Below are 15,949 nucleotides of genomic sequence, written 5' to 3'. Positions count from 1 at the left end.
TTAACCACTGTGGTTTTGTAATTATTATATAGTTACAGTTGTAGCAATTTGGGGAGGGTGTAAAAGCTATTGTCTTGACTCTGAAGATGTTTGTTTGATCTCTTCAAGCTCCTCAAGGGCAGTCTCTGTCTTGTTTACCTTTCTGTGTGCTCAGTTGCTCAGTCGTGTCTGACTCTTTGCAACCTCATAGACTGTTGCCCGCCAGGCTTCTCTGTCCATGGGATTCTCCAGGCAAGAATACTGGAGTGGATTGCCATTTCCTTCTCCAGGGGATCTTCCTGACCCAGGGGTCGAACCTGCATCTCCTATGTCTCCTGTATTGGCAGGCGGATTCTTTAGTACTGAGCCACCTGGGACCCTCACCATATTCCTGAACCAAACTGAAAGCTCAGCAGACATTGGTTGAATAAATGGATGACACTTAGAAATGGTCTGATTGTGTTCTGGCTTTTTATTTTAAAAACAAGATTATTGAGTCATGTGAGTGAGTCTTATGCACCTTTGTGTCTTTGCATGGAGCTTGGCACATCGTGGGTGCTTAAGCAGCATTGATGGCACTGAATGGACACGAAGACATACCTACAAAGTGCCGCCTCTGACTGATGGGGATTTACATCCACCCTGAGGCAGTGACAAGCTACTGTGGTCAAGGTGGAGACGTTGTCCTGTCACAAAGCCCCCAAAGACATGATGTCACACACAGACACCGCTTGTGAAAGGGAGGGGTTGTGTGCTGGGCTCCCAGGCTTAGCTGTACTCCAGTGCCCTTCTCAGTGTGTGCTGGGGCCTGAGGGGAGGTGAATAGGCTGCCTGCACACTGATACGGTCAAAGGATACCCTGCAGATCGCCACCATCCTCAAGGTTGGTAGATCTGGTAAGCAGTTTCAAAAGGCCACCCTTGGTAAACCACCCAAGCAGGTGGTAATTGTCTTGATGACTCCTAGCCTAACTTTTCTGCCTCCCTTCGTATGTGGTGTTCTCTCTTCCCTCCTCTTCTTCTCTCACTCAGGACTCATTTTCTCTCCTCCAAACCTTCGTTCAGAAAAAAGCCTGATATCTTGCTTTTTGAAAGCTTACTGTTGAATATGTTGCTAACAGTATTCTCAGAGAAGGTAGTTCAGTAGGAAGGGAGGTCTGGTAGTGCCCCAGAGAGAGATGAAATGAGCTGAGGCCCCAAAAAGGCCACCTGGGTTTGGGGACTAGGAACTTATTGATGACTTTGGTGAGAAAGGTCTCAGAGGTTGATGGGAACAGAAAGAGTCTGTGAGTTGTGGAGTGAGGGAGCGGTGGGGAGGAGCAGAGACATGCACGGCAGAGTCTCTCAAGGAGATGGTGTGAAGGGAAAGGGACAATTAGGATGGCACCTGGAGAAAGGATGTGGGCTGAAGGGACAAGAGCTGGGTGATATGATTACATACAGAGGGGAGGAGAAGGAAAGACAAGTGAGAGAGGGGACCCCCAAACACCAGGTTGTGAGAAGACCAGAGGGATGGAGTACAGGAGAGGGTGAGCCCCAGAGAAGGGGGCGTGGTCTCCTCCCCTGAAGAGGAAATGACCTGCGAGAAGCAGAGAATGGACGAGTCTAGTGGCAGAAAATCTGGGAACACCGTCTAATAGAGCCTGTGGGCCCGGCTGAGAGTGAGGAAGGCGGACAAGGGGCTGGAGGTTGAGAGAGAGACTCCCTAACAGTTCCTGTGGAGAATGGGGGACTCAAGGGGAACAGAGGCTCCCCAGGCCACGCTGAGGTCCACCTCACCCTGGAGACCTTGACTTACCCTGGTGTCAGTTCATATGCAATTCAACACTGAAGGTGGGATTCTAGACAGACAGTGTGCTTTCAAAAGGCTAGGGAATCTCCCCCTGTCCTCCCAAGATTATTCCAAATCTGCTGCATAACACCTAAAATACTTTAAACTGGTGGTAGTTTTTAATCATTTTTATTTACTATTATAATTAGCTGCCTACCCCCGGGGTCATTTTACATCAGATGTTCAGTAGAGCTGTACCTTTTCCCTTAATCCTCTCCCAACCCGCCCTCCCCATCCTGACCCCTACTTTTCCAGTGGGAGGTCTAAGGTCCTGAGAGAAATTCCTGAGCATTTCCCAAGCTCCGCGTACTAACTCACTCCATTGTCTTGAGTTTAGCCTCAAGCTGCCACCAGCAGGCTCTCCCTTGGATGAACCCTGCTGGCGGGGTCCTGCCATCCCCCCAGCTGCCTCTGGCCCATTGCAGTCCCTGCCAGCCACAGAGTAAAGGGATACCAGGCCTCTGGGGTGACGTGATGCACTGACTGATACCCATCTTCTCTCCTTAGACTGAAAATGGTGTTTGGTCTGTGGAGCCAGAGAGAGAGGTAAAGTTTACATGGGCCCTGGTATCATACCCTCATCAACCAGGAAAGGGAACCCCCTCACTGGGTCCCATGAGGAAGGGGTTTTGTATGGCCCTTTTCCTGACTGTTTCAGTGTCTCTGGGATTCAGGGTCAGAGTGGAGAGCCTGATACAAACAAATGGGACGTACCTCTGTGTGTGTGTGTGTGTGTGTGTGTGTGTGTGCGTGCATGTGTGTGTGTATAGACAGGGTGCCAGCATCCTGACAGTGCTAAGACGCTGTGTTCGAGGGGGTTCTCAGGTGGCCTAATGGTTAGGATTCGGCAGTTTCACTGTGGAAGCTCGATCTCTGGTAGGGGAACATCCCACGTGCTATTCAGAATGGCCAGGAAAAGCTGTTTGTCCCAAGGGAGGTGTTATAGAAGAGCAAGATGGACAATGGGATATTGTTTCTAATCCAGGCTGGAGTCAGTCCAGAGGAGAGAGGGAGGGCTTTGGGGGGCTGTGGGCCAAAGAGCTAATACAACCCTTGAACGAACAGCTATGAATGCTGAGCCAAGGCTAAGCCCCTGCCTTCAGGCTGGAGAGGCAAGATGGACCTGTGCAAACAAGAAGGAAAGGAGAAGGGAGGGAGTCAGAGGGGCTGTGTGGGCTCCAGGCTCCAAGTCTGGCTTTCTGAATAAGCAGAGGCACAGAGTCATGATGGCCAGTCAGCAGGGAGCCTGGGCTGAGCCCTGTTACAGCTGCAGATTTATTCACCCACAAGTGTTGATTGGACGCATCCTGGTGGAACAGGTGCTGGGGCTTGGATGGGGGAGGAAAACCGTGAGGGCATGAGACCCCAGCTGCACACTCTGCTCTGCTTTCCTTCCAGGCTCTATAGTCTCCTCTACATGATACAGATCTTCATTCTTACAGGTGAGGGCCTGGGTGCTGGGGTGGTCGGGGGACTGATGGCAGGACCCAGGGAATGGGTGCTCGTCTCTGAGCCACTTCAATCTCCAGCTACTCCCCAAGACTCCCAGAGGCCCCCTCCTGAGATCACCATATGCCTGGCTCCCCAGGGCTGGTCACACTGCTCAGAACCAAGGCTGGCCTTCTTTTTCCCTTTCCTTCCTCTGTACCTCCATGGAGAAGTGGGATTTGAACCTGTGTCTGACTCTAAAACCCATGCATCTTCCCAAAAAACTCTCAAACTACCCCCTCAAAATATAAAGAACCAAGTCATACCCTATAGCAGTGATCTTCAAATATTTACTTATGCCTTTTGAATAACACCACTTCCCTGGTGGCTCAGATGGTAAAAAGCATCTGCCTACAATGCAGGAGACCAGGGTTTGATCCCTGGGTTGGGAAGGTCCCCTGAAATAGGAAATGGCAACCGACTCCAGTACTCTTGCCTGGAGAATCCATTGATGGAGGAGCCTGGTAGGCTACTGTCCATGGGGGGTCGCAAAGGGTCGGACACAACCGAGTGACTTCACTTTCTTTTCTTTCACTTTTGAACAGCTGTCCCCTCACATATTTGTAAGTTAATGTATAATGTCTTTCATCACACATCAAAATAGTTTAAAAATATACCATTATTGCCATATTGTACATACTGACTTTAAAAATAATTGTTGCTTTTTAAATGTTTTAACTAGTCTCTCCTCGTCTACCTGCAGGCGTGGTGCACTACTGTTTTCAGGGGCCTTTTGGGAAAACAGCCCCTGCCCACGAGCTCGCTGTGGAGTCAGCACAGGTGGGCCTCTGTCAGGGGCTGAGGGGACCGCCTCATGTAGCGCAAAGAGCGGTCACACTGCTGGGTTAGAAATGCTTGACCAACTGTGCGTGTGTGTGTGAGGACTCTGGAGAAATTCCCTGTGTTCTCGGCAACTCGTCAAACAAAGCCCCCCCCTACACCCCATGCCCGCCCCTCCACGGGCTGGCTGTACGGTCACCTCAGGGCTCTGAGGCCATAAGCTCATCTCAGGGCTCCCTGGCAGGAACCTAGATGGACCGAGAGGAACAGATGACCCCTACTGTGTGAGTAGTCTTGGAATATGGTTCCACATTTGTACGTGAAGGGGGTGGTGGTGAGCAGGACACCTGCCTGGGGTCACATACCCTTGTGGACATTGCAGGTCCAGGGACCTGTGACTGAAGCCCCCTCCCAGCCCTCTATCAGGAAAGCACACATGGAAGCTGGATGGCCACTGGGGGCCGCGTGCCAGATTAGGGGTGCCCATCGGTGAAACTTCGCAGCCCCCAGCAGCATTTTGTGTGTGTGTGTGTTGGAGTATAGCCAGGAAACGTGACAGTGAACAGTGAAGGGAAACTTCGTTTTGTATTGGGGTGTAGCCAATTAACACATTGTGACAGTTTCAGGTGACCAGAGAAGGGGCTCAGCCATACATGCACGTGTATCCATTCTCCCCACCTCCCACCAGCAGCTCCCTCTTTATAGAGGAGGAAACTTAGGCTCCCAGAGGGACAGTGACTGGACCCAGGCAGCCCAAGGTGACACGTTAGAGTCACATGCCTGGTCTCTGGAGGCCCCCTGCTCTCCCTCTGGCGCTACTGGGAAGAGAGGAGTTTCACGGGGACAAACAGCTTCTCTGTGACCCAGCAGCATGGAGATGGGCTACGTAGTTAGGGAGTGACTGTCAGAGGTTGGAGAGCCCCTAAGAAGGCCCAGGTGGGCAGGTGCCTTAGGGCTTCCCAGATAGCTCAGTGGGTAAAGAATTCACCTGTGGTGCAGAAGACCCCAGTTTGATTCCTGGGTCAGGAAGATCCCCTGGAGAAGGGATAGGCTACCAACTCCAGGATTCTTGGCCTTCCCTTTTGGCTCAGCTGGTAAGGAATCCACCCACAATGAGGGAGACCTCTGTTCGATCCCTGGGTTGGAAGACCTCCTGGAGAAGGGAAGGGCTACCAACTCCAGTATTCTGGCCTGGAGAATTCCATGGACTGTATAAGTTTGCAAAGAGTTAGACACACTGAGCATATTTCACTTTTGGAGACACAGTCCTATGTTGCTTCCTTCGTATTTTTTTTTTAATTAAACAAACTTTCATTTAAAAAAAAAACTTTATTGTCATCAAATAAATGTGTATACATAGTTTGATGAGTCAAAGGTTTAAGACCTGGAAAAAGTCTGCTGTTTGTCCCAATCCTCTTCACCCACAGCAGCCCAGGGGTGGAAATCTCTCTAGCTTCCAACTTTCTAGCTGAAGCCGTTGATTTTGCCTCCACTGTTCTAAATAAAAAGCTTATCTTGCTTTGTCTTGATTGTTCACATCTAAACATTATCTAATGAATTATTACAACGAAAGGTGAGGATTTAGCTCTCATAACAACTGAACACTTAATACCACCTCCAACACACGTTTCACCTCTCTGTAGTCTTCCTCATGATTATATCCTAGGTTTTGGCATTCTAAATGTTTTGAGTAATGACATCTTTAGTTCTTAAAAATTTTTAAGTATCATTTTTGCTTTTTTTGCTGACTTTTATATCATTTTGGCTTTTAAATTCCTCTCCCACACAGTGGGCCCTTTTTAATTCATTTCTTAAAAATTAAGGAGCTATTTAAATAGACTGAAATGCATTCTTTTTACCGTACGGATCTCTGAGTTTTGACACATATATACAACTGTGAAATTGCCAGTACAGCCAAGATAGAGAACAGCTCCAGTCAGTTCAGAAAATTCCCCCATACTCACTAATACTCAACCCTTCCCCCGCTCCCAGCCCCTGGCATCCAGTGAATGGTTTTCTGGCCCCATAGTTTTGCCTTTGCAAGATGGTCGTATCAATGGAAACATCCCAGTACCTAGTCTTTATTTATCTGCCACGCAGCAGGCTTGCGGGATTTCAGTTCCCCGACCAGGGATCCAGCGCAGGCCCCCTGCAGTGGAAGCACAGAGTCCTGACCACTGGCCACAGGGCAGTGCCCAGGATGTGGTTTTGAGTCTCTCGCTGAGCACAGGGCACCTGGTTGTGTGTCAGGTGGTTTGTTCCTTCTCATTGCTGAGTAGCTGTCCTGTGTGTGGATGTACCGCGGTCTATCCGCCGACCGGATAAGAAGCATTTGGATTGTTTCTGGTTTGGGCAGTTTCAGATAAAACCACTGTAACGTTCATGTGCAAGTTTTGTGCGAACATAGGTTTTCCTTTTCCTTAGGTAAACACCTCGCAGGGGGGTGGTGGGGTCACGTGCTAATGTGTACTTAGTTTTCTGGGAAACTGTGAAACTTTCCAAAGTGCTGGTATCCACTTTGCCGTCTCACCAGCAAAGAACGAGAGGTTCCGTTTGTTCCATATCACTTCCAAAATTTCCCTTTTTTGAAGTCATTCTAGTGGGCTTGTGGCGTCATTTTGTTTAGCTCAATATTGAGGGTTTACATTTTAAAAGTATGCAAGCAGTATTCCTGAGTCATGTAGTATACTATCATCAGTCTTTGTCTATAATGTTGCTTTTTTCCTCTTTTTTAAACTTTAGTTTTCTCTCTACCTATAATCTAAAATGTCTATTAAAAACAATTAATCTCCTTGCTATACACTTAACACAAGTTAGGCAGTTTATCAATATGATCATTTCCCTGGGGACTTATTTCATGGAGCCCTCCACCCTTTTCCCTCCTGGACGGACGTCCTTGAGGTCGGAGGCTCAGCTCTCCTGGAAGCTCCCTCCACCGTCATTCTTCGGGGTACTCGTTCACGTGTGGAGCCTGTGTTATCTCTTGTTTTGGGGGCAGCACAACCTGCAGTTGTGCTGAGGGGTAGTCCTAGATACGACCTGTCCGAAAAGGTCTTACTGCTTATTTAACTCAGTTTGACTAGGTACAGAATTTTAGACTAGAAATAATTTTCTCACAGATTTTGAAGATCCTTATTTTCTTCTTGCTTCAGAGGTTGGTGGTGAAAAGTCTGATGAAACTTAATAGACTTCTTTCTTCATATCTCTAGGAGTTTTTCGGTTCTTCTTTTCATCCTAGGTATTTCAATATTTAGTAATGACATCATCTGGGGTGGGTCTCCTTCATCCATTTTCCTGGACACTGGTGATTCCTTCTCTTCTACAAACTCGGTCCTGCATCTTTGGGAAAATTCTCAATAACACATGAATCATATTTATTTGGGATCTTTCTGCCACCCCAGTTTGTTGATTCTGTTCCTTCTTTCAGAAAGATCTATGATTTAGCAGTTGGAGCTCCTGATCTCTCTATTCTGGGAGACACTCTTTTTCAATTTTATCCAAAAAAATTGGATTAAAATTTTTTTTAATTGAAAATTAATTTTTTATTCCCATGATCATATTTCTGTTTTTGAAGAATTAGAAGTTGTAGGGACTTCCTGGTGGTCCAGTGGTTAAGAATCCACCTTCCAATTCAGGGGATGCCGGTTAGATCCCTGGTCAGGGAACTAAGATCGCACATCCATGGGGCAACGAAGCCCATGGCCAGCAACTAGAGAGGACCCTGTGCACTGAGCTAGAGAGGAAAAAAAGGCCCAAGCGCTAAAATGAAGAATCCATGCACCACAACAGACCCAATTCAGCCAAAATGAAATTTAAAAAAACAAAAGAATTAGAGATTATTGTTGGAACATTTTTATCTCAGCACCGGTCCTTGTTTGTGAATGCAGCGTTTTGTGTCTAAAGACATCAATCATTCGTTAGTGTGAAGCTTCCTTAACTCCCCGTAGTCTTCGTGTCGGCAGCGTGCACTGACAGTGGACCATGCATGACTGAGCCCTTGACGTGTCACCTCAGCCTTCTCTCTTTCTCCTGGTCATACAGCCCATCGGGGAGACCTTAAGGCCAGTGTGGGGGCCGATGGATAAGTGCTACCCCGTGACCGCTCAGGTGGGTAAGGGCTGGGGACTCCTCCTCCCCTGGAGTGGGGTGGCTGCCCTGGGCCTCCTTGGTGGGCACACACAGCAAGAGGATGGGCCAGGCAGGGAAGGACCCCCGGGCACTCTCAGCTGTATGTGACGGCCCCTGTTTCCCTCTGTAGAGACGCAGAGTCAGGAGTGGGAAGAAGCACGACTCTGAGGTAAGTGAGGCCTGGCCAGGAAGGGCCGGGGGCTGGGGACTGTCACCTGTCAGGGCTCCCTGAGACAGGAACCCTGTCCAGCACGTGGTCGGGGCCCCTGAGATACCAGGGGGGCTCCTTTAGGACACTTACAACCCGACCACACCTCGAGCTGAAAAGGGAGGGGCTTCCCTGGAAAAATAAAGAACTACACACTCCAAGTGTGCACAGAAGCAGGGGATACACACTGCAAGTGTGCACAGAAATGGGATATACACTCCAAGTATGCACAGAAGCAGGGGATACACACTGCAAGTGTGCACAGCAGGAGGGGATACACACTGCAAGTGTGCACAGCAGGAGGGTAGGGGTAGGGCATCAGAGGGCCTTTCTGCCCATATACCGCCCTCTTGCCCCTCCTTGCAGGCCATGGGAGCACCAAACGATGCTGCCCCCAAGGAGGAGACTGCTGTCTTGTCTAGGGAGGAGGGGCAGGTGGGGCCCCCGGGGGAGGAACCAGCCAGCCTCATTCCTGGTGCGAAGGGGGTGACTGAGAAGGAAGAGGTAGCAAGGACCTCAGGATGGCAGGTAAGGAAGCCTGGGGCTCAGCTGGAACACCGTCCCCGTGTGGGTCCTCCTGGGAAGCCCCCGGGCTCTGCAGGGTGGAGTGCAGAGGCCAGGCCCATGCTACCATGGCAACAGTGCAGGGAGACCGGGGCACCCCAAGACCACTGAGTCAAACTGCCATCCCGGTGGAAGAACAGCTCTGTGTGGAGCTGAGAGGTGCAGACACGGTCTGAGCAGCGAGTGGATCTGAACCCTGGCCTCCCCCGATTTCTTGTGAAGTGAGGCCTGTTTCCCCAGCTGCACAACGTAGAACCCGCCTCATCTGACCCCGTGCCCCTTCTCCCTTCCTAGGAGAATAACAAGGCCCGAAAGGAGATGGCCGTGTACGTTTCTGGTAAGACAGCAGACCCCAGCCTGTGCAGTAGGACTGCCCTCCTCCCTCATCCCAGGGACCCTGCAGAGGTCACAGATAGCTGAGCTCCTCCCTGACCCTCCTGGCCCAGGGAGGGGGCGGGATGAAGCCCAGGTATCCTGATGCCCAGTCTTTCCTGAACAAGCCCCTGGGTCCTTCTTCCTTCTTGGTTTGGCAGGACTTGAGGCCACTCCCCTTGGCCTGGTGGAAGGTTTCCGCCCTTTTAGCAATGCTGACCTGTTCTCCTGGCAACAGAGGGTATCCTAGCACTGGGCAAGGTTCCTTCCAGCAAGGTACCCACAGGGCGTGTCTGATTGTGCTTTTTAGAGGCTTCCGAGGAGGACGTCATGAAGGAAAGGCCCGGGGACTGGGTCCCCCAGCTCTTGAGGAAGCTTTGGCTGGGATGGTTCCCCGCCTTTGACATCCCCAAGACTCAGAGCCACGAGTGACACTGCGTCCAATAAATCCATACTTGTTGCTTCTGCAGCCCCGTTTCCTCCTTTCAGGGCCCTCAAGTTTCTACAAACTCAGTGTGGCTTCGTCCACGGCCCCTGTCCCAACAAGCTGCAGGAACACCACCTCCTGCCATTAAGCGCTTGACATGGGTATGCTGGAGACTCAAGGGGCCCTGGCTGGTTTTCTGAGTCAGTGCCAAGGGACAGACAGGGCTCCCTGAATGTCGAGATCTGACTGTCATGAAGGCACTACTGGCTTGATCAGGGGCTTGGGTCTGACCTGTCTGGGTCTCCCAGCTCTTAACCTCAATGTGCCAAGGAGTCTGCCTAAGACTCAGGTGAGCAGACAGTCATTAGAGCCCTTGGGTGGTGTCTGTGTGAGCTCAGTCCAGACCAGACTGGGGGCTGGAGGTGGAGGATGGGGGTCCCTGCCCTTGGCCGGGGCTCCAGGCTGAGAAGGTCACAGCCTAAGAGTCGGCGCAGGAAGACAGGACTTGGCCGCCATCAGAGGCAAACCTCCTGCTGGCTGAAGGGGAAACACAAGCCCAAGGTCACATGGTGTCATAGCACAGCAAGGACGAGAGCAGGGTGTCCTGCTCTGAGCTCTGCAGGGCTTCCTTCTGCTCTGCCACCCCACTGTCACAGGATCCAAAGTTAACCCTGCCCCAGGGCACGCCCACCATCCACAGGGGCTCATTTCGGCCCCTGCCTAGGCTCCTGAGAGCCTGGCCTCACCTGGCCACTCAGAGGATTGAGCCCCAGGTTGGAGCCAAGCTCTAGCGTGGCTGTGAGTGGCAACTCCTACTGGGCAGGGGCTGGGGGATGAGTGTCCTTAAGGGGCAGGGAAAGGGGGCCCATCCTATAAAGAGGCCCAGGGAGGTGGCTCCCTCCTGGGAAGGGCTCCTGCCTCAAGAGCTCTGAGAGCTGGGGGTCACCTGGCATATCGCTTCCCAGTCCTGCCCCCATCTTCTGGAGCCACAGACTTGAGACGCTGGCTGAGGCTTGTAGAGCCAGGTGGCTATGGCTAGGCCTGAAATGTGGGTGTCTGAGCTGATGGGCCCCCTTATCCCATGGGGGCCTGAAATCTCTCCCCCAGTCTATGTGAGCTCCTCCCAGCAGTTGCCAGGACCTGTTTATATAGGTTTGGTCCTACGCCCAGTAAGGGAGGTTGGGTCTCCCAGGGTGTCTGGGTGTAAGCCTCAGTATACCCATCTCACAGTACACCCTAGTACACTCTGAGCCTCAGTACACCCATATGTTAAATGGGGTCAAATGCCAGGTAAGGATGAATCAGGCCGTGGGGTGGGGGCTGGTTTTGGGCAGACTGCTGAAGCCACATGACTGCCAGGGGCTGGTCAGGGGTCCCATGTAGGACTCAAGTCACAATGGAGCCACCAGACACTGGTTTATTGACCATCAGGGCTACGGCTGAGGAGCGGCTTGGGGGCTGGATGCCTGCCTCTAGCGGGGCACTGCACAGAGCTGGTAGGGAGCTGGGGTCACCAGGGCCACAAAGACACCATGGTCGCTGGGGCGGGGCTGCCCGGCAGGCACTTCTCTGAGAAGCTGAAATGCTGCAAGAGGCTAGTGAAGAAGAGGAAGAGCTCCATGCGGGCCAGGGGCTCCCCGAGGCACGTGCGGCGGCCTGTGGGTGGGCACGGGGGCTCTTTGAGCCTGGATCTCCCCCTCCAAGACCCCCTCAGGATGGGGAAGCAAACCAAGCACCCCCCCACCCACAAGGTATCTGCAGAGAAGGGTATGAAGGCCTCCTGCTTGACGAAGCACCCCTGGGCATCCAGGAAGTGCTCTGGGTGGAAGTGGAAAGGCTTCTCCCAGACGGTCTCGTCCTTCAGCACTGAAGACAGGTTGGTGATGAGTGTCGTCCCCTGGTGGCAGATGTCTGGCATTGGTGAGGTCTCGATTGGTGGGGGGGTGCCCAGACCCCTGCCACCAAACACACATGGGCACACACACTGCCTGGCACACACCCGGACTCTTCAAGTAACCCTCAGCCCAAGACATTTCTCAGCACCGTCCCTGTGCCCATGGCAGGGTGCCCTTACTTCTCCTCAGTGCCCGGGCTCCTCCAACACTGTGACATGTTCTAGTTGGTCTTCCCTGCCCGACCAAGGGCTCTTGAGTAGACAGAGCCAGCCCTGCTCTGCCCTCCTGTCTACGCCCGCCCAGGCTGGGACATTCAGTATCTGTGGCCATGAGGACGGGGTGATTTGGATTCCAGTCCTGGCCACACCTGGCGACACTCACTGCGGTACCAGGTGGCAGGTGGTGCGGAGCCGCAGGCCTACCTTGGGGACGTGGAAGCCCTGCACCTCGATGTCACGGGATGTCATGTGGGGCAATCCCAGGGGGACGATGTCCGCAAAGCGTTGTACCTCATGGACCACGGCCACGGTGAAGGGCATGAGGGTCTGATCCCCCATCTCTGGTCGCCTCACCCTGCCCTATCACCTCATCGATTTCCTGCTGGACCCGTCCTGGAAAACAAGTGTCCTCGTGGTGGTCAGACCCAAGGGCTGGGCTCCCGCCGCCTCCTGACTTCTGGGTAGCACTGCATCCACTCTGAGGAGCTGTGACATATGCGCTGGGGCTCAGCCCCTGCACAGAGCTGCTGCTGGTGGCCAAACTAACTGAGCTCAGAGGCATCGGGCTGTACTCGTCCTCCCACCACCCGCCCCGGGCTAGACTCATGCTGCACATCAGGGTGCAGGATCATGAGGAGGAGGGCCCAGGCCAGTGTGGTCGAGGTGGTGACCATCCCGGCGGAGAACAGGTCGGCCACCACCAGGCGCAGGTTCTCATCATTGAAGCTGCTCTCGGGGTTCCCCTTGGCCTGGGTCACACCGGGAAGGTAAGCTCAGGGACAGAGGTGAAGTCCCCACATGGCCTCGCACCCTGCTCCGGTCAGCCCAGGTGCCTGATCCCTGGGTGATACAGAGGCCTGAGTTTGCCTCCTGGGCCCTCAACACACATCCCTGTCCCGATCACCTTACCTCCTTCACCTCATCCAGGAAGGCATCAGTCAGGTGTCGGGGTGGCTGGGTCGGGTCCCGGGTCATCTTCTGCTCAGCGATCAGCTCATCAATCAGGGTCATGAAGGCCTTCTGCCCCGGGATGACCTTGGCAGCCAGCCCTGGGATGCGCAGGAGCACTGGCACAGCTTCCACCACCTGTGCGGGTCACCGCCGTGGGGCCCTGGGAACCTGGGACCTCCTGGTGCTCAGGCGCTCACCAGTCAGGTCCCAGCCTCCTCCAGGGTCCCCACCATTGACCTTGTTCCTCTCTAAGTTCAGACCCTGCTCCTCTCTCCTGGCCCTAGGCCCAGAAAGATAAACCTAAAATGTACATGTCATGGGTACCGGTCCCTTCCACTGAAAGCGTACTCCCACCCCTAAGCGCGCTGACCCCTGCCCGGACTCTCCCATCTGGGCTGTCTGCCATCTCTCCCAACTTCCAAGTCTGTTCCTTGCAGGTGCCTTTCCGGGAAAGCCCTTTCCTGCGCTGGCCCTTTACACAAGTCCTCCTGCAGGGGGGGCCCGATGGAGCACCAAGGCCTCCTCCTCCCCCCGCACCTGGCGCATTATTTTCATCTCTTCCTTCAGCCCATCCTCCATCACGTCCAACAGCTTGACGATGCGAGGATCATTGTACTCGAAGCGGCACCCGAAGGTCAGAGAGGCGATGACGTTGCTCACTGCTTTATTCAGGAGGTCCTTGGGGCTAAAGGGATGTCCTGGAAGGGGACGGTGCAAGGTAGGGCGTCGCCTCCATCTCTTTCCCAGACCTCTCCAAACCTCCCAGACCTCCGTGTCCCTCAGCCCCAGCACTCACTCACCGGCCTGGTCGGCGAAGGCGGCACAGAGGCACGAGGGCTCCTCGGTCACCCACTGCTCGAGTGACTTCTTCCCCAGGCCGAAGTTGCGCAGGGTGGATAGGGAGAAGCGCCGCTGCTCGCGCCAGGCGTCCCCATAACGCGCCAGGATCACTCCTAGGGGCGGGGCAGGCTTGTGGGCGTGGCTATGGTATGGCCCCGCCCCTCCCGGGGATCTGCTCACAGCCCCGCCTCTTTGGGGGAAAAGTCTCCGCCCTGCCCCGCCCACAGAGGCCTCGCCCTCCAGTCCTAAATGCCGCCCACTTTCACACCCCCTTCAGTCTGGAGACTGCTCCCATTCTCTGTGGGCCCGCACTGCTCCCGAGGCTCCCCTATAGGCGCCTATCTTGGCTCCACTTTGTATTTTACCCACTGAGACCCTGTTTGCATTGGGGAAGGTCCTGGCCCGCCCCTGCCCTGCCCACCCCGACATTGTCCTCTTTCCTGCCCACACCGACGTCCCCTTCGCCTTCGCAATGGCCCTGGGCCACCCTCTCTTAGTAAGGCCCCCGCCTTCTGCCTCATTCAATTTCTCCTCCCCCAATGCTTGGCACAGTCTCCTTTCTCCACCTGTCGCCCCCTCAAATTCGTTGGCTCTTTCCGGCACCGAAAAGCCACGACCCTGCCTCCGCCTGGGACGAGGCCTGCCCTCTCCACTTGCCTTCGGCGCGCGGCCCGAAACCCAAGTGCTCGTAGAGTGCCTGAGGTGGACGGTCGGCAGTGTCCTGGCTGCGGTACACCAGCGCCTCGCGCACAGCCGCCAGCCCCTTGAGCACGACTACCGGCATCCAGACCTGCTGCAGGCTGAACACGTTCCCGAAGCGGCGCCGCAGCTGCAGGCCAAAGGTCGAGGGTGTTTGGCAAGCCCAGGCCCCGCCAGGCTGTGGGCCGAGCCTCCTGGCATTAGCCTCTGGGCACCTCTGGGTCCCCTCCAGCAGCGAGCAACTGCAAGGACTTTATCTAGTCTTGGGAGCCCGGGGGTTACATCCTCTGGTTTTGAGGCTCTCCGGTTGGATGAGACCATCCTACTCACAGAGCCAGCTATGGCTGTGCAAGTGCCACGAAAGGGTCAGCAGGCCAAGTCAGCGTCCTGTTTCACAGGTGGAGAAGCTGAGGTTCATAGAGGGCAGCAGGGAGGCCCAAGGCCTCCTGGAGGCAAAAGATTTGAAGCAGATCACTATGCCTCTCTCAACCACAGCTCTCCTGATTTAAAAGGGCTCATAACCAGACATCTCCCCCATCCTCAAGACCTTTCCTCCCAACCCTCAAGGACTCAGGCTCACATAATTTAAGAGCTGGCTGGCTGAATCTCCAGCCTGTCACCATGCTGTAAACCCACCTGCTGGCCTTTGTCCTCTCTGACCTCTGTTTAGAAAATCCAAACTCTTCTTGGGCCCTGAACAGACGCCCTCCCTCAGCAAGCCTCTCGGATCCGCCTCCTCTTCTTGGCCTAGTTCCTCTTCCGGCCTGCGGCTTCACCCAGTGCCCACTGTCCGCTGCTAAGTGGGGCCCTAGGACCACCGCTGCGCACTCCCCACCCCTCAGTCCTCACCTGGTTAAAGCTGGGACGCGGGTCCTCGAAGTCCACCTGCAGCAGGTTGCCCAGCACCGGCAGCGGCGTGGGGCCTGGTGGGTAGCGTGCGGCCCAACGTGAGCGCCGGTACATCAGGTCCAGCAAGAGCAAGAAGATGAGCAGGGCCACGGCCAGGGGCCCCAGCGTGTCCCCAGACAGCAGCCCCATGGCTGCCTCTGTGAGCGCTGGGTTCCTCACCACACCGGCACCCAGGACCAGGTCAGCAGGGCACTCTAACTCCACCTCCGGGGCTCCACCAGTCTGGGGCCTCTGTATAAAGGGAGAGGAGGACCGGCCTTTGGCCTCTGCCCTGAGCTGTCTTGTTGGGGAGATTGTGCTGCCAGAGGGTACAGAGAGGGGTCAAGGAGACTCAGGCTCACGGGCGGTACTGTCCCTCACGTGTGCTCTCCACGTGCTTCCGGAGGGTGGCTGGAGAGCACAAGAAGTCCCCCTCCCGCGGCCTGACTCCCCAGCTTGGCAGATTCGACAAAGAATCCGGGGTCTTGGGAATGGGTTCTGCCGCCACCTGTCGCCTGTCAGCCTCTAATGCAGCCACAGCCCTGTTCCCAGACCATGTCCCTGTCCTGCTCCCGAGGGGCCTTCGCCTCCCAAGTATGTTACTGCTCCTTGGCCCGTGCTGGCGGGAGGACCGACTGCCCAGAGGGACCACCGATAGAGTTCTCCGTGTCCCTCACTTCCC

General features: G+C 54.4%; 2 protein-coding genes across 4 annotated transcripts; one reads left to right on the top strand and one right to left on the bottom strand.

Annotated features, from left to right (window-relative positions):
* The first annotated feature begins 706 nt into the window (after nt 1-706).
* Nucleotides 707-9,818, top strand: LOC112584437. 3 transcript variants are annotated; one of them, XM_025282762.2, is made up of 9 exons: nt 707-862; nt 2,317-2,355; nt 3,208-3,251; nt 4,001-4,077; nt 8,119-8,184; nt 8,336-8,374; nt 8,780-8,941; nt 9,272-9,314; nt 9,660-9,818. In XM_025282762.2, the coding sequence occupies exons 2-9, from the start codon at nt 2,324-2,326 to the stop codon at nt 9,779-9,781; spliced, it is 585 nt and encodes a 194-aa protein (XP_025138547.2). In that variant the 5' UTR covers nt 707-862; nt 2,317-2,323; the 3' UTR covers nt 9,782-9,818. The 3 variants fall into 3 exon arrangements, with proteins under 3 accessions (XP_025138547.2, XP_025138546.2, XP_025138550.2); XM_025282761.2 differs by having other exon boundaries at nt 707-875; XM_025282765.2 differs by lacking the exon at nt 707-862 and having other exon boundaries at nt 892-2,355.
* Nucleotides 9,819-10,105: 287 nt separating this feature from the next.
* Nucleotides 10,106-15,643, bottom strand: LOC102410630 (cytochrome P450 2D14). Its single transcript, XM_044942481.1, is given in 10 exon segments — nt 10,106-11,344; nt 11,347-11,673; nt 12,094-12,243; nt 12,245-12,346; nt 12,477-12,638; nt 12,799-12,975; nt 13,378-13,538; nt 13,641-13,793; nt 14,338-14,509; nt 15,229-15,643. Coding segments are annotated over 10 exon segments (1,689 nt in total). The 5' UTR covers nt 15,418-15,643; the 3' UTR covers nt 10,106-11,248.
* Nucleotides 15,644-15,949: the final 306 nt, after the last annotated feature.

The sequence above is a fragment of the Bubalus bubalis genome, chromosome 4 (assembly GCF_019923935.1).
Source record: "Bubalus bubalis isolate 160015118507 breed Murrah chromosome 4, NDDB_SH_1, whole genome shotgun sequence".
Lineage (NCBI taxonomy): Eukaryota > Metazoa > Chordata > Mammalia > Artiodactyla > Bovidae > Bubalus > Bubalus bubalis.
The sequence above is the reverse complement of the archived record's forward strand: the minus strand, read 5'-3'. Positions and strand labels throughout refer to the sequence as shown.

Excerpts from the sequence above, each read along its gene's own strand:
- LOC112584437 (XM_025282762.2), top strand. The coding sequence starts at position 2,324 with ATGGTGTTTGGTCTGTGGAGCCAGAGAGAGAG. Across the intron at positions 8,942-9,271 it reads CAAGGACCTCAGGATGGCAG|GAGAATAACAAGGCCCGAAA; the intron begins GTAAGGAAGCCT and ends CTCCCTTCCTAG. Across the intron at positions 9,315-9,659 it reads GATGGCCGTGTACGTTTCTG|AGGCTTCCGAGGAGGACGTC; the intron begins GTAAGACAGCAG and ends TGTGCTTTTTAG.